Consider the following 18,007-nt stretch of genomic DNA (forward strand, 5'->3'; position numbering starts at 1 on the left):
GGGCATTTCCGTCAACTTCCTCTCATAATACTTCTTGCAGCAGCTGTTACACTGCAACCTTCCATATCTACATACATGCCTCTGTATCTATAGCTCTCTCTCTCCACTGTATCTTCTTCATCAATGTTTCACGAAGCTCACATTTATTCCTTCCTTTAATCACTAATAATAATAATAATCGGACGATCAATCTGATTCCAACACTTCTTCATTACTCTCCATACATCAATCGTTTCAACTCGTTAATTACTCTATATCGTCAGAAATTATTCAAATCAGAAGTGTGTGCTAATTGAAACTAGAAATATATTCAGTTAGGGTTTCATAATCTCTTGAGCTGGTAAGTTTATACAATTTCATACGATTTTTGCCTCCAGATTATGCAATTTCATACGCAGATGCATTTGCCTATGGTTTTGAAGTTATAATCCGTACGATTGCGTGTTATTAAGCCATTAAAATGATTTGAAAATCGATTCTGACGTAAATAAAGCCAACTGTTGCTGTATTTGATTGATGAACTGAGTGTTGCTGATGAATCATTGAAACCTAGGGTTTATTTGAGTATAGATCGGCTGAATTAGGTCTTGAAATCAGAAGCTGTAGGTTTTGCGGTTAATTGTTGTTCATTAATCTGATTATCGACAATTTGATGCATATGAGGCTTCAATTTCCAAGTCTGCTAATGTGCATCTTATGGTGGCCAATTGTTAAATCACAACTATCTAATCCTCTACCAAAGCCTGCAAGGGCTCTGGATGCAACCTTACAGGACTATGCGTATCGCGCTTTTGTTCATCCGCGAACCGGTGTTCCCTTTAACGGTACTGTGCCATCGTATTTGACCGGGATTGAGATATCGGCGATGAGGCTTAGAAGTGGTAGATTGTATCGGAGAGGCGTTGAAACGTTTAGGGAATTTGTGATTCCGGTTGGGTTAAGAGGGCAGCCGTATGTTGAGAGACTTGTTCTGGTGTATCAGAATTTAGGAAATTGGTCCACAACTTATTACTCTTTACCTGGTTACATTTATCTAGCTCCGGTATTAGGTCTTCTTGCTTACAATGGCTCGGATTTATCGGCTTCTAATCTACCGGAACTCGATTTTTGGGCTTCTGAGGATGCCATTACAGTAAAATTTGGAAGCATTGGGCCTATACCGGTCGGTTCAGTTGCAAAGTGTGCTTGGTTTGATCTTCATGGTCAGGTTAACTTCACAAACTTGTTATCTGGCAATGTATGTTCAACAACTGAACAGGGTCATTTCTCCATAGTAGCTGAATTAGCTATCGCACCTGTTCCAGTACTGCCTGCACCACCTGAACCTGCGCCTCCTGAACATACACATAACAGCAGAAAGAACAATGAAGCTAGGGTTTGGGGTATTATTGGGGCGGCAACGGGTGGAACCGCATTGTTGGTGCTGTTGGCATTGTTGATATTATGGGCGTCACGGTATAAGAAGAGAAAACGAATGTGTGAGTTAGAACGGGCTGCGGATGCTGGTGAAGCATTGAGGATCACAAGAATTGGGAGTATGAGAGCACCGTATGCGTTGGGTACAAGAACAATGCCGAATTTTGAAACTGAATTTGATGTTTGATGATAATATTCTTCTGGTTTTCAGCTTTTTAGGTACCTGATTCTGTTTCCTTTTTATATCTTAAGTAACACTCGTGTTCATATTCTACGGTTATTGATCATATGTTCGTCATAGGTTTTGTGCACCTTGTTAGTTTTAGCACATTTGTGTTGAGTTTTGATACAAGGAATACACTTCTTTCGTGGGTTATGAATCTTTTTGAATAACATATTTTGATCTGCTGGTAAGAAAGATTATAATCAAATATGTTATTGAATTCAAATCTTTTTGAATAACTGATTAAAGATTATAATCAAATATGTTAATATTAATGGGATTTTGATACTTGAAAACCATATTCTAACTAGTTATTTAGAAGATTTTGATACTTGAAAACCATATTGTAACTAGTTATTTAGACTTACTTATGGTTGGACATTGGACAGTACTTATTGGATCACATTTTTGACATAGAAGTTGCTAGATTTGTTGTTTTGGCATGTAGTGTGGTTTTAATGAGAATTGGTCCCCCATATCAAAATCTATAGGTATGTCTTGAATGATGCAAATTTACTCATAAATGTATGCAAGACTACACACCAAAATGGCATGTTGACCACCAATGAAGCATCTTTGACACATCAATTTGGCCAATGGTAAAAGTAAAGATTGGTTATGGCATTGTATAGGAGCAATGTACATCTTTTAATGATGGAAGTACAAGTCGCTATGACATAATTGATCTTCCTAATGCACATGGATAATTATTTCAGCATCTTTCATCAAGCAAATTCAATTAATGTAGAAAACACATCTTCATGAGTCATGACCTTTTTTTTGTTTCTTGTAACAATTAGCACATGAATACAGGTGAAACTTTCATTTTTAATGATGAACATTTATTCTTTAAGACCCACCCAAAGCAACTCCAATTTATATAGACAAACAGGCAAAAAAACAGCTAACAGACAACTGTGTTCATATTGAGTACACAGGGCTATTATGACCCATTCATCAAGAAATGGGTTGATTTGGGTAAAATAGTGTGTATTGGTTCATTTGAGTATTTCTAAAATTTTACTAGGATAGTTTTGGCTCTACTTTTCTTTTCTAAGACTAGCCATTTTAAAGTGAACCCATTTTAGTTAGAACCGTTACCCATCTGTTTTGGTAGGCTTAATATCGAGTTTAGGGATTATGCAAATATTTTCACATCATTTCCTTCCAATATTTCAAACCCAATACTTAGTTTTGGCATGAAATCAGCCCCTTTCTTGAACCCGGTTCATTAATATATCATTGGTGCCAATTTGGATAAATGTATATATAGGATTCGTCAGTGGTTAATATTGAATTGTTAAAATTTATGAAGGAAGACGACAAAGATAAACGATTGTAGAATGTTGGAAACTTAATATATTTGCTTTAAACTCTTGGAAGTTGGAGAATGATTGCCTAACGCTACCTTGAGAGCGCGCATCTCCAACGCGATGATATGATAGATATCTAGATATTTGGAGGGCCGTTCTAAGCACATACGCCATGCCATCTGTGGGATTGTGAAAAGAGAGAGTATATGTCAGATTCCATAGAAAATAGGATTAATATGCTGGACAACTTCGGTGTGGAGGATAGAAAGAGATGTCCGTAATTCTAAGAAAATTACTTCAGAAATTATAAGATCATGTCACGTGTTTTATGAATCTAATTATAGTTAGGTCGAGTGTAGTGGGGCTCGAGTTTGGGCGAAATGGGGTGAGAAGGGGCGCGAACACCGCCCCCTCCGGCGATAAATGGGCGAAAAGGGGCGGGGGCGGGGAGTTCTTCTCGCCCTCATGTCGGTGTTGTTTGCATATATATATTATATATGTGTAAGATATATATATATATATTACTATTGTAGCCCCTAAACCATTACACCCAAAAAACAAATTCTCACCCCTTGCTAACTGGGCGCCACACGGCGCAAAACGCCCCAATTTGTAGCCCCTCCACTACGCATAGGTTATGATTTATGAAAGGCACGTTACGAGGCAATAGTTCACACTCACGAGACATGTTTTATGGTAATGTGACATGTAGTGATGTATGCAATATATTTTTTTAAAGAACAAGGAATGGGAGGTAAAGCTAAATGATTAGTTGGTGTATTAATAAATAGTTAAAACAAGGAAAAAAAACTTTTGAGTCCTCACGTCGATGGTTAGCACCATATTTGAGCCAACTACGCCTCTTTCACGTCTTAGGGGCATTGTTCCACACCCTTTTGTCCTATGTGGCATGCCAACCACACCCCTTTCCACAACATAAAAATGAGATGTGATTTACTCATTTAAGGCATTACGTACACGAGATGTTAAATATATTTATATATAGAGGGAGGGTTACAAAGTTGTAACTTATGACTTATATACTCATAAAACTTAACTTTCCCAAACACCTTATAACTTATAATCCATAAGTTATAAGCTATAAGGAGGTCAAATAAGGAATCCCAAACACCCTCAAAGTATTGGTAATATATGTATTTGATTACTCCTTATAAAGACCTAAAATCTATAACTACGATAACTAAAGAATTACACAATTTAATTTATATATAGAAATGAGAAATATTCTATGTGATAATTTCCATTTCCATATGCAACAATCAAAGTAGCACGACCAAACAAACCATTTCTTGTTTCTATATACAATCAAAGAAACACTTGTAATACACAAATATCTTATACAATACACATCTCATATCTATCGATTGTAATATAGAAAACACACATATTGCCCCCCCCCCCCCCCCACCCAACACACACACACCCCACCAAAAAAAACATTTTTATAGTGCATCAAACCATTTAGACAATACATTTCTCGTCCGTATCAAGATAAAACGCTAATAAAAAGTATTTTTAAGTAATAAAAAATGACTTGAAAACCTGATTCCATCTTATCATAAGAGAATCCAAAAGTCTAAACAAAGCCGATCACGTTAAAAATGATTCTCCTTTTGAGGCCAAAAAAAATTGTATAAAATAGCTTTATAATTAGACATTTGAAACATATTAAATATTTACAAACTATTTTATACAATAAGTAAATGTTAAAAAAGAAAAGCTCGATATTATTGTTATTTGATGACACCTTTAATTTTATATATAAAATGATATTATTGTTTCAAAATAGTAAATTGTAACATATACGAATTGATAATGCAAAATTTTTTTTAGTTCTTTTCCATGTTATAGGGCTTGAGTTTACCACTATGGTTCTGCTTGTAATCTTGAATTCGAGTTAGATGTAACACTCGAATCCATATTTAGGTCGTCACTGGATGAGTTATTTAAAATTAATAGTATTTAGTCTCATTAAATATTGGTTTTTCGACATGTGGTATGAGGATGCAGATTTTATAGTATTACGAGCTTAGAAAAAAAAATTGTTTTGTGTTTGCAAAACACAATATTCTCTTAAACTTTAAATTTGCTTTAGATTGTTCATCAATGTATTAAATAATAATTTTTATGATTTGCTTTACACTAGTAGCACCAGAGTCCAAATTGTAAATCACTAGATCCTTAAAACCAAACTTTAAACTAAAATGTATGCATTTCAAATCGACCACTTTTCTATGATTTCGATTTTCGACACATCGATCGGAATCGAGTAATCGGTCAGCTTCCCTTGTTTTTTACAGCTCAATCAATTTTGTCGGTCTATAAACTCGTTAGTTTACATTTTTTTAAACTATGTCTGTACCAGAGTAATCCTTTTAAAATATCAAATGTTGTTACAGGTTTTGACGCTCAAAATATGACTGGTAAACCCGACACATGTTAGTTTACAAGAGTTGGCAAAATCAAGTGGAACAAGACAACCTTAAATGTGGTGACGTGTCGGAGACAACAATATTATATTCAAATCTTCCAACTCTGAACCAGAATAGAATAGAATAGAATAGATTGACCACCTTCTCACCAAACCCCGTCTTGGTGCGTTCTTATTTTCAGTTTCCAATAACTCACTCTCTCTACAACTACATTTATTATTATTATTATTATTATTCTCCTTTCACCTCTAAACTCATTTCCTCCTCTGTAACCACCGGCCGCCGCAATCAATCATATTATATTATATTGCCACCTCTCCGATCCATCAAACTCTTTACAGGTCTGTAATTTCTTCCTTCAGATCTCACTATTATAATAATATACCTATATTATTTATTGCATCATTTAATACTGTATATACACACACACATCCGATCTCTGTTTTACTGTGTGATTCATCAGATCATTTTTTAATTTATTTGTGAAATGAATTATTCATGATTTCATTCAATAGCTGAATCTAGTGTTTCTGCTGTCTGATAATTTGTTTCTGCATTTTATACATCATCTACGCATGTTTTTTCTCTGCATTTTCGTATAATTGAAACACTTTTAATTTGTTTCCTAGATCTACATAATCACAAAATAAATTAACTTACAGTTTATGCATACTGCCTTTCAATTTTCAGGCGATCACAATAATAATAATAACATGTCTGCTGGTGCTCAGCTTCATCACTCTCCGGTCACCCGAAACAACCGTTTTTCGAATCCCACTAGACATATACATATACCTAACCTCGGATTACCAAACCCTACCTGCACTAAACTCGTCGATTTCACCGCTTTAGGATTATCTCTCAGATTAAAGCCCGATTTATTATCTAACCGACACGCGGTCCCCTGCGCTGGCTGCGGTGACGGCGGTAGTTCCGGCATCGGTCACGGCAGCGGCGGTGGAGGTGACGGTGGTGGTAGCGAATGGAGCCGTGGCGGAGGAAAGTCCGATGACTCGTCGTCGTTAGATAGTTTCGGTCCAATTGGGGCTTTTCTTAGCGGTTGGAGATCTCGTGTTGCAGCGGATCCCCAGTTTCCGTTCAAGGTGTTGATGGAAGAAGTTGTTGGTGTGAGTGCGAATGTGTTCGGTGACATGGCGACTCGTCCGAATTTCGGTTTAAACGAGCTCGATTTTGTGTTCTCGACACTTGTAGTCGGGTCGATAATGAATTTTACTCTAATGTACTTATTAGCCCCCACCATGACTTCTGGCTCGGCCACACTGCCTTTCATATTCGCCAACTCACCACCGAGCCACATGTTTGAGTCGGGCGCGTACACCCTGGTTGACCGGCTAGGCACGTTTGTTTACAAAGGAACCGTGTTTGCAGCCGTGGGTTTTGCAGCTGGGTTAGTGGGAACCGCATTATCAAACGGGCTGATCAAGATGCGGAAGAAGATGGACCCGAGTTTTGAGTCACCGAACAAGGCCCCACCCACGGTTTTAAACGCGGTCACGTGGGCGATTCATATGGGTATAAGTAGTAATTTGAGGTACCAAAGTTTGAATGGGGTTGAGTTTATGTTGGCTAAGGGGTTGTCACCCTTGTTGTTTAAGAGCTCGGTGATCGGGTTGAGGTTGGTGAATAATGTGCTTGGCGGGATGACGTTTGTGATGTTGGCGAGGTTGACCGGTTCGCAAAGCGCGGGTGGAGAAGAGGACAAGGTTGGTTATGAAGAGAGTTCAGATGAGGAGAAGAGGTTGTTGGGTGATGAAATTGCATCAAAGTAAGTTATGTTTAATGTTTAATGAGATGGTTATGTAAGGTAGGTTGATGGTATTTTGGTATGTTTAGAATAAATTTGTGCAACTTGTTTGTTTTGAGTTTTGATTTGACCTGTGTTTTGATGTTGGAATTGAATCGGGTCAAAGGGATGGGTCTAAAATGTAGTTTTGGACCTTTTGGATATGTACAAAAAACAACTAGGTTGGTATGGTTGGTTGTAGTGGGGAAATTGGACGAGTCTAATAAAAGTTTGTTGCTTAAACGAAATTGGTATCTTATGTAGGATATTAGGATGGAAGGTGTAAAATTGAGGGGTGAGCGGAAAACCGAATTAACTGAATCGAAACCGAATAACTGAAAAAACCTAACCGAATCGTTAATCGAACTTATGTTTTCTACGTGTTTTTTTAAGATGTTATGACCGAAAACAAAACACCAAAAGAATTGGGAATCTACCATTGACGGTGATGAATATTATGAAGATTTGATCTAAACTTTGAAAATGAATAAGATAATGAATGAAGATTCAGGCCAAACTTTTTTTTTATTAAAAACTTTGTTGAAATTTAAACTCTATTACTCAAACAACTTAGTATTTGTTTGGTTTCACGTAACACGTTCCTATTTTTGTATTTTGAATTCAACATATATGAGGTACTTTATTTTTTTTAATTTTCCCTTTTTGTTAATGTATACTCCCAGTAAAAAAACTGAAACCGAAAATAACCGAACAACTGAATAACCGATCGGTTGATATTCTAAAATAAACGATTGCTTCGGTTTCGGTTTGGGTTTCGTCCAATAACCGAATCGAACCGAGCTCACCCATGTAAAATTCATTAATTGGGTGATATGGACTCTTGTATTATCAGTTTCCTTTGTATATTTGGGACCAAAATTATTACTACACAATATATGGAGTTTTTTCCCAAACTAGTGTTGGTGGAAAAACTATTTACCAATTTGATGTTGTTTAAAAACTATTTACCAAATTAATGTTTTAATTCATTTTGTGCTTATTTTTTACATTTAAATTAACATATTTGAGTCTATAATTTCTTTCATTAACTTAATCAGTTATTTCCTTAATATTTTTAATCTAATATCGTATTTTTTATATTTTTTTATCACTCAGTTCCTTTTTTTTAACTAATCTATTAATGAATCTTTGTTTATTTTTTTAGTTGGTTTATCTTTTTCTTTCTTTTTTCCAAATTCGTCATTTTACAAATTTGGTTTCCATTTTTCGTATTTTTTATCACTCGACTCTTTTTTTATTACTTTGTTATAAATTATATCACTTGATATTGTCATTTTACGAATCTGTCTTTTTAAATTTAGTTCCACTATCTTACGAACCTAACATATATCAAATGAATTAACATCCAATAGTCGCCGCAGTTTTGGGGTTCTACCAACGTTCGGGTTTTAACGGTTTTTCGTAAAATGAACATATTTAAAACAAAAAAAAGTCGGTAAAACTCAACGTTGGTAAAATCCTAACGTTGACATTAATTCGGTTGGTATACGTGAGGTTCGTTGTAATACCGGATTTAATCACAAAAATTAAATTCTCAAAATGAGCATATTTAAAACAAAAATCGGTAAAAACACAAGCATTGCAACGACTATTCGACGCAAATTCGGTTGGTATATGTTAGGACCGTTACGACACCGAAACAAAACTCAAAAATTAAGTTCGTAAAATGAACATATTTAAAACCAAAAAAAAAAGAAAGAAACAATAAAAAATCGGTAAAACTTAGATGTTGGTAAACCCCAAATGTTAAAGCGACTGTTCGACGTGAATACAGTCGGTATTAGTTATACTCGTTACGACATCAACACTATACTAAAAAAACACATTCGTATAATAAATACATTGGAAAAACTAAGTATGTATCTATGAAAAAAATTAATATAAGAAATTAAAGAAAAAATTGATATCCGAAGTAGGTAAAAAAAATTGTTGATTCAGAAGAAGACAAAAACAGAAAAAAAGAAGAAAATAGTGGATTAATCGAATAAAATATATAAAACAAACTATACAAAAATAGATAACTGATTTAAACTAATTGGAAAATGAACTAAACTGGAAAAAAAATACAAAGACTCTAATATTGTTAATTTAAAGGTAAAGTATAAATGCAAAATAAATGAAAAACACTAGTTTTGGTAAATAGTTTTTAAACAACACCAGATTGGTAAATAGTTTTTCCACCAACTTTAGTTTGGAAAAAAAACTTCAATGTATTAGTGTTTTTGCTTAAGGCGTGACATTTGACAATGGATATCGTATCACTAAAATATACTCATCAAAACACATAAGATGTTACAATGCACAAATGAACATCAACGAGCTGTTATGGTTGTTAGTAATCGGTGCTTAATTTCACGAAATAAACTCCATAAAAGATGTTTGACTTACAGTCAACGATTGCGAGACAACTGGCACGATCAATTGTCGGTTTTGGTAATTAATATGATGCTAAAACGTCGCCGGAGAAGACGGAGTTGAGGCCGGAAATTTCGCCGTAAAGACTCGAAGAAGATGACAAAGAATATGTTAGTCAAGTTTCAGAAAATTGCAAAAGCAACCCTCAAACTTTATTTATTATATCTTCATCATCATCGTACTCAATATATCCCACCAATAGCAATGTTATAGTAGGGTCTGAGGAGGGTAAGATGTAGACAGCCTTACCTCTATCCCATAGGGATAGAGAGACTGCTTCCGGTGAGACCCCCGGCTCGATAGTAGTTTTGCATCAAGCCTTGGACATAAGGCACATAGCACTCAATCATCGGGACACCGGCTGATTGGTGCATGTGCCCTTGTCTTTCGGCTATCAACGCCACCACATGATGTCTGATTAACCTTCCGCCACTTTTAACGTTATTTTCACAAGATTAGTAATAACGTCAAAATTAGTGCGATTTTACTATTTTCCACTCGAGGGTTCACACATATATACATTATATGCACGCAACGCAAGCAGGGCGTATAAACTTTATTTATTATATAAAATCATAAATTTAAAAAAAATCGACACTTGATTTTTGAGAGTTGACTTGTTATTAATAAAGAGTTTAAAATTATAACTAAACCTTTAATCGTTAATTCTCTTTAAACTAACTTCCAACAAGTCTTGCAATTTACTACAATTAGACGAACTTATTAACATTTTTTTTTCTTTTGAACAACAAAAACGGGTCGTGTATTGGTATTTAGTATACTATTTAAAAACCCGAGTTGTTACAGAGCAATACCGAACCAACGTAAACAAACGTTCGCGGACACAACCTCTATTAGTGTTTGTTTGTTAAGTCTTAAGGAACAAATTTCTTTGTTCATGTTCGCTCATTTATTAAAGAAATATTGGTTTTTAATACTCCCAACTTTCCCTCATTGGTAGATAACACTCCCAACTTTCGATTAGTCGCCTACCACTCCCAACTTTCACCATATTTTCTTATATCACTCCCTGTCTAAAGGAACACTAATCTCATTAATGTTTTGCACTAAAAATGTCATTCAAATTAGTTGAGGGGTAAATCAGAAATTTTATTTTTAACACACATAAGCTACCAGAGAGAGAAAGAGATTGTCAATCAAAGAAAGAGAAAGTCGATGAGAGGGAGAAATATGGTCTGCCATGTTTTCCGATGACGATCTGGTCTGACTTCCCTATTCTTCGACGAACTCCCAATACAACGACAAGACGGGGACGGTGGTAAGTGTACAACCTCAACGACCTCCATTTCCAGTGACCTCGTTTTTTCCGGGGAATTTGAGTTTTCCGGCCTCGTCTTTCAGAAAATAGAGATGGTTCAGAGGTGTAAAAAGATGAAGGAGATCATGAAGACTGTGCACCGGCGGAGATATGATGAAGATGGTGCTCGCCGGAAACCTGCAACTCATTTTTCCGGCACCCAGGCGATCCTGGAAGGTGGCTGGGTGTGACACAAGTGGTGGCGGGGGTTGCGGTTTTGGGGCGGCGGGCGGTGAAATGATGGATATGGTGTTTGCCGGAAACCTTCAACTCATTTTCCGGAGAGTAAAGGATTACTTCGAATACATATTTTGTAGATGGTTTCGTGTTGAACTAGAGTGTAGTGGTGGTGGTAATAGATGATGATGGAGTGGCGATGCTTGATTTAGGGTTGGTTGGAGGAAAATTTGGTACATGTTAAACAGTTGAATTTTCTTTTTCACCCCTCAACTAATTTGAATGACATTTTTAGTTCAAAACATTAACGAGGTTAATGTTCATTTAGACGGGGAGTGGTACAGGAAATGGGGTGAAAGTTGGGTGTGGTGGGTGACAAATCGAAAGTTGAGAGTTTTATCTACCAATGAGAGAAAGTTAGGAGTATTAAAAACCAATATCCCTTTATTAAATGGACAAACGTAAACAAAACTTTCCACCTAATGTTTTCCGGATGTTACTACACATGCTGTTACCTTATTACTTGAGATCCCGCCACATTGGGTGTGTTTGGGATTCCTTATAAAAACTACTTTTATAACTTTTTTCTCTCACACCAAAAGCAATCATTAACACCTTATTACTTCTCAAAAAGTTAGTAAGCTAAAAGTTGATGAAAATAAACAATCCCAAACACCCCGATAATAATGTACCGGAATCGACAGAAAATGATGATGTTTTTTTAAGAGTTGAGGGACTGTTTTGTCAAAAGAAATGAAATGAAATCCCCTTTTGTTTTAAATCCATAACTTCCCACCAATTTCATTTCAAACGAAACCCTAACGTAACAATGGCTAACGAATCATCAGCAAAACGCCAGTGGTCAATTAACGATTTCGAGATCGGAGATCGTCTCGGCAAAGGCAAGTTCGGCCGAGTCTACCTCGCTCGTGAAGCAAAGGTAGGTAACTCTCAATTTGAATTTGAATTTGAATTTGAATTTGATCTATGTGTGTGTTTTGATTGATTAGAGCAAGTACATAGTGGCATTGAAAGTGATATTCAAAGAACAGATTGAGAAGTACCAGATGCAACACCAGCTCAAGCGAGAGATGACCATTCAAACCAGCCTTCGCCGTCCCAATGTTCTCCGCCTCTACGGATGGTTTCACGATGCCGAGAGGATTTTTTTGATTTTGGAGTATGCTCATGGAGGTGAGCTCTATAAGGTGCTTCGTAAATCCGGTCGTTTCTCCGAGCCACAAGCCGCCACGGTAATATACCTATATCTCTCTCTCTCAATTACACACTGAATTAGGGTTTATACTTTTAGTCAGTTTAGGGCTTATTGTATGCTTGCATTTAATTTACTTATTTAGGCCTTTTAGTATGCTTTCACTCGGTTTGTTATTTATTAATTTGCTAGTTATCTTGTTTATGTTTGTTCATTAAGGAAATGAACTTGTCTGTGAATGGATCACAAACACAATGCATGCTTTATTTAACTTGTCTAACCGATAATGGTCAGTGTCAATGGTTAGGTCCGGCTACAAAGTTTTAGCGTTCATATTCATATGTTAATTTACATATAAATTAATCGCATAATACACATATATAGAGAAGTCATTAAAAGGATATTATTAGAGAAGTCATTAAAAGGATATTAAAAACCTTTAATAAACATACATTCATGAACTAACGTAAACGGGCGTAAGCGAACGTTCACAAACATAATTGAATGTATGTGGCCTCTGTTCGTGTTCGTTCATTTAGTTAAACGAACTTTATGCCGAACAGTTTGCCGAACGTTCGGTTTGTTTACAGCACTACCTGTATCAGCTGATGAAAACAGACTCAGAAGTTATAACCTTATCTTTATATAGACCCTATAAGCATGAGACAGTATAGTTGCATAGACCAAATGTCTTAAATCGGTATTCAAATAGAATTTCTTAGTACACCTGTAAATGAACCGAACGATCACGAATAAGGGCATTTTCGTGTTTGTTCATTTAACTTTCAATGAACACAAACATAAACACTTAATCAGACAAGATTTTTTGTTCGTTTATATTTGTTCATTTGAAATCTAAATAAACAGTTTATGAACATAACCGGAAATAAATGTTCATAACTGAGCGAAGATAAACAAACATAAATGAACGAAGATAAACGGACATAAATGAACATACGCAAACGTAACATGTGTTCATGTTCGTTTGCTTAATTAAACGAACACACACTTTTTGTTCGTGTTCGTTCACAAACAGTTCGTTTACAGGCCTATTCGTTAGTATCGTTTAAGGTATTATGCTTTATTTTATATCCATTTTTCTGAATCTGTTTGTTGATGGTGATATTGATAGTACATTGCTAGCCTTACGCATGCATTAGCATACTGTCACGAGAAGAATGTTATTCATCGTGATATCAAGCCAGAGAACTTGTTGCTTGATCACGAGGTAAGGTAAGATAACCATCAAGAATCCTAAGAATTAGTTAAAATTGAAAAAGACCATTTGAGAGATAATATGTGTATCTGATGACAGGGTCGGTTAAAGATAGCTGATTTTGGGTGGTCTGTTCAGTCTAAAAACAAGAGACACACAATGTGTGGTACATTAGACTATCTAGCTCCCGAGATGGTGGAAAATAAAGCTCATGATTATGCAGTTGATACTTGGACTCTAGGTGTTTTATGTTATGAGTTTCTTTATGGTAACCCTCCTTTCGAGGCAGATAGCCAGGCAGATACATTAAAAAGGTAAGAAGCTCTAATTTACCCGTTTAATTAAATGGGTCGAAATTGCCAACTTAATCAATTATGAATTTTCTGTTATCTGCATAGGATTGCGAAAGTTGACCTCAGTTTTCCTTCAACCCCTTATGTTTCTGCTGAAGCTAAAGCTCTCATCACACAAGTAATTGATACTATTATAATATGATTTCAACAAATTTTTTTACTACTTTTGTTAATATAATGTGATTGGAAATTCAGCTTCTAGTGAAAGACTCTGCAAAAAGGCTCCAGCTTGAGCAGATACTGAAGCATCCTTGGATTGTCTTGAATGCTGATCCCGATGGTACTTTTCCTAAATAGAATTTCAGATTATAACAAATGAAATTCAACTTAAATGTGGGTGAATTTGGTTGCCAGTAGCTGCTTGCTTCTGTTGCAGTCGTTTAGAGAATGTTTGAATTTGGTAGCCAATATCATTTTGTAGACTACTCGTTTGCATGTAAATAAGGCCAACATAATGCTAAAAACAATGCCCCCTTATTGAATAAAAAAGTTGGCAAGCAATCGTATGAGTTGATTGGAATATTCTGTTTATTGTGAATGTGACAACAGTTCACTTTAGATTATTTTGCTCAAACTACCTGTCAATATGGTTAATTTGTGGTTGTAGAATATGATATTTTGTTGCTGTTAGTTAAGAAAACAAATATTTTTCTCATGTAAAATCCATATTGGGAAGTAGTGAAGGTCTTAGGAAAGTGCTTTTAGTTATTTGCCAATGTAAATGGAGCAGATGGTTTCAAAATGCTAATTGTCAGAGATGATTCAAAAAATTTGACCAGCAAAATGAACTTTCATAAATCATTAAACAAATTGTTACAAGGACAAGTTCAGCAAGGTCTCGTTAACATGTGCGAGTAGATTTATTTTCTCCACCTAGAGATGTTCAAAACGGTTTGGGACTAGGAACCGGAACCGGTTCCTAACCGGTTCCTATATTCAAAACCCCCTTTTAAACCGGTTCCAGGCTCGAACCGGTTAGGGAACCGAACCGGTTCTCCCACCCTCGGACCCCTAACCTATCTAACCGGTTCTTACCGGTTCCTAAACCGGTTCCTACCGGTTACAGTGTAAAATTTTTTTTTTTTTTTTTTCGTTTTTCGTTTGCGATTTGGATTCTATATTACGATTCGTATTTGTATAGCATGAAAAATAAACAAAACAATTAACATAAAATTCATTTTATTTACTTTAAGAAGTTCAAAAAAAAAGGTTACATGTTTTAAAATCTTCAAAAACAAACTAACAAAACATTAAACTTATAAATATAAAGTTGTGACATATTATTTCTAGAAAAGCCTTCTTGTTCGTCGTAATTATTGAGCGGCGACTTCTTCCTCGGAATTACTTGTAGAAATGCCTTCTTGTTCGTCGTGCACTCGAATATCAAGTGGTGTTTCATCTTCGAGAGTGGTTACGTGTTGAATACGATCGATTGAGTCCAAGTGATCCTTTAAGCAAATGCACATCTCCACCGACTCCGAATTTAGTCTTGTTCTTCTCACCGATATTACCCTGCCACTAAGAGAAAAAGCGGATTCCGAAGCTACCGTAGAAGCTTGGACGGTTAGTAAATCACGGGCCATGGTGGCAAGAATCGGAAACTCGGTTTCCTTTACCTTCCACCAAGCCAAAACATCAAAAGTGCCATATTTCTCTTCGGATAAACCGGTAGAGTAATTATTTACACTATACCTTCCTAGTTCGCTTGAAGGGGTGTTACCCCTTTGTTTTTTAGCCGTTACGTTGCGAACGGTGTTCATAAGGCTAATCATGGGATCTCGTACTCTAGTAGCACTTGAACTTGATGAAGACCCCCCCGACATAGGCATGTGTATGTTTGACCCATATTTATTTAAATAAAAGTCATACATAAATTTAAAATTCAAGTTAAAATAATTTTTTGCCTCTGTTGAAAAGTTTGGGTCAATTTCATGCATATCTAAGGCTGAAAAAATTTCTGTCTATCACACATTCAACCCCCGTAACATTTAACATTGGGTTTAAAGCGGCGGCGCAAGTAAAAACCGGTGGCAATTCAAGAAAGTATTTTTTTTATTTAAACTTCATTGGTAATATGATGTTTGAAAACATTGGACTTTTATTTTCAAATTCTTTAAGATTGTTAACCATTAAAAATAACTCCGAAAGAACCAAGGGACTTGTCGGATAATACGTTCCCGATAGTTTCGTAGTTGATGTTTTAAAAACTTCAAGAAAAGTCGATAAGTCATTGATAATTTCCCATTTCTCATTTGAAAAGGGGATTGCCAAATCATTCTCGGCAAGACTAGAATGAAACATTTGTAAAGTTTCTCTTTGTTCCGAAGCACTTTGAAACATTATGCAAGTGGAATTCCATCGATGAGGTACATCCCAATTAGCTCCCAAAGCTTTTCTTCCCTTATCTTTACAAAATTTTCTATAATCCATTTGTCTTTTTTTACTTTTCTTAAAAACTTCATGTAGCATTAGTCTAAAATCGTTTATAACCGATGTAACCTCATCCGAAGCAAGTCCGTCTTGCACGATTAAATTAATGATATGTGCAACACACCTTGAGTGAAAAAATACACCATTGCAAATCGGCGTATATTTTAATTTTAATTTATCAACCGCCGATGTATTATTCGACGCGTTATCAAATGCCATTGAAAATATTTTATTTTCTAGTTTATAAGTTTTTATAACATAATCTAAAATTTCAAACAAATTATCTCCCGTATGTGGATACTCAAAGAGTTCGAAAGCAATGATGCGTTTCATCATTTCCCACGATGACGGGTCTACCGAATGAGCGGTGACACAAAGATAAGATTCGGGTAGACCATGTGGAGCCGACCAAACATCACTAGTTAAGTTTATTCCCGTATTTATATTTTCAAAATATGCAATTAGTACCTCTTTGGCCTTCTTCCACAATTTTAAACAATAACGTTTAAGAGTATGACGACTTACGTGAGTGTATTGTGGTTGAAGCGTATCTCGAATCATGGCGGTTAAGCGAGGGTTGTCGAAGTGGCTAAACGGCAAAGCTTCTTGAATCACAAACTTCGCCATACGATCTTGAACTCGATCAATTTGGTATGTAAATATTCCGCCTTCACTATCCATTTGCGTTTGTTGCGAATCGACGTTCTTTTTCAACGCCTTGCAATACGGTTTTTCGATGTGTTTCTTCAAATTTGAATTCGAAAGTGGGTTTAAATAAACCCCACAAAACTTGCACCGAGCCTTCAATGAATGGTCACTCAATTCAACCAAATCCCAATTGCACCAAATTTCTTGATTACGATTATGAGGTACAATACGAACGAAACTTGGTTCGGCGTTGGAACCTTGACCAACCGATGATTGTGAGGCAGCCATAACAACAAATATGAATATAGAAGAAGAGAAAACAAGAGATTAGAGAACTCAAAACGTTGTAATAGCGTTTTTTTGTATTTCTTTGCGTTCGGGTTTGCGTTTTGAGTGTTGTGATGAACCCATGACACCAAATACCTATTTATACTAGTAGTGGGGTGCTTGGGGGAGCCAAAAAACGGCTATTTTTGACCCCAACGGTCAAAAAACGGCCAAAAAAACGATTTCCAACGGTTTAATCGATCCAACGGCTAGAACCGGTTTCTAACCGGTTCCGGATGGAACCGGTTAGGAACCGGTTCCGGTTCGGTTCCGGTTCCTACCCGCCCCCACTCAGAAACGCAAGAACCGGTCACGGATCATCGGGTTGAATCAGATAGGGTCCGGTTCCTACCAAAAACGGGTAGGAACCGGTTCGGTTCCGGTTCGGGTCCACCGGTTCGGTTCCAGGAACCGGTTTTTTTTGATCTAGCTCTATCTCCACCTGCTATCCATAACCTTGAAGTAATCACATTACAACTTGTAGTCTTTAATAACATACCCCACCCCTCAAAAAGAAAGTCACACCACACGAACTGAAAAACAGGAAAATGAATGTACTTCACCGTAAATAATCAATGTACACACGTCACTTCTTAAAACCGACCCAATTAAACACCCAGACAAGCACCCAACACACGCCCACCCCAAATTTATGTCCCAGTACCCACCAAACGCACCCA

At 36.2% G+C, this 18,007-nt stretch overlaps 2 protein-coding genes and 1 pseudogene across 3 annotated transcripts; all 3 read left to right on the forward strand.

Annotated features, from left to right (window-relative positions):
- The first annotated feature begins 682 nt into the window (after positions 1-682).
- Positions 683-1,845, forward strand: LOC143589457 (uncharacterized). The gene has a single exon (XM_077070212.1). The coding sequence runs from the start codon at positions 686-688 to the stop codon at positions 1,601-1,603; it is 918 nt and encodes a 305-aa protein (XP_076926327.1). The 5' UTR covers positions 683-685; the 3' UTR covers positions 1,604-1,845.
- A 3,761-nt stretch (positions 1,846-5,606) lies between these two features.
- LOC143589449 (protein RETICULATA-RELATED 2, chloroplastic pseudogene) lies at positions 5,607-7,214 on the forward strand (annotated as a pseudogene). Its single transcript, XR_013145288.1, has 2 exons — positions 5,607-5,746; positions 6,096-7,214. The product of XR_013145288.1 is annotated as a protein RETICULATA-RELATED 2, chloroplastic pseudogene (transcript).
- Positions 7,215-11,864: 4,650 nt separating this feature from the next.
- LOC143589458 (serine/threonine-protein kinase Aurora-3-like) lies at positions 11,865-14,516 on the forward strand. The gene is made up of 6 exons (XM_077070213.1): positions 11,865-12,080; positions 12,151-12,393; positions 13,486-13,581; positions 13,669-13,883; positions 13,968-14,040; positions 14,118-14,516. The coding sequence occupies exons 1-6, from the start codon at positions 11,970-11,972 to the stop codon at positions 14,217-14,219; spliced, it is 840 nt and encodes a 279-aa protein (XP_076926328.1). The 5' UTR covers positions 11,865-11,969; the 3' UTR covers positions 14,220-14,516.
- Positions 14,517-18,007: the final 3,491 nt, after the last annotated feature.

The sequence above is a fragment of the Bidens hawaiensis genome, unplaced genomic scaffold, assembly GCF_021521415.1.
Source record: "Bidens hawaiensis isolate Kalapana, Puna unplaced genomic scaffold, B.hawaiensis_p1.1 tig00037572_1, whole genome shotgun sequence".
Classification (NCBI taxonomy): domain Eukaryota; kingdom Viridiplantae; phylum Streptophyta; class Magnoliopsida; order Asterales; family Asteraceae; genus Bidens; species Bidens hawaiensis.

Excerpts from the sequence above, each read along its gene's own strand:
- LOC143589457 (XM_077070212.1), top strand. The coding sequence starts at position 686 with ATGTGCATCTTATGGTGGCCAATTGTTAAATCACAACTATCTAATCCT.
- LOC143589458 (XM_077070213.1), top strand. The coding sequence starts at position 11,970 with ATGGCTAACGAATCATCAGCAAAACGCCAGTGGTCAATTAACGATTTC. Across the intron at positions 13,582-13,668 it reads ACTTGTTGCTTGATCACGAG|GGTCGGTTAAAGATAGCTGA; the intron begins GTAAGGTAAGAT and ends ATCTGATGACAG. Across the intron at positions 14,041-14,117 it reads CTAAAGCTCTCATCACACAA|CTTCTAGTGAAAGACTCTGC; the intron begins GTAATTGATACT and ends TTGGAAATTCAG.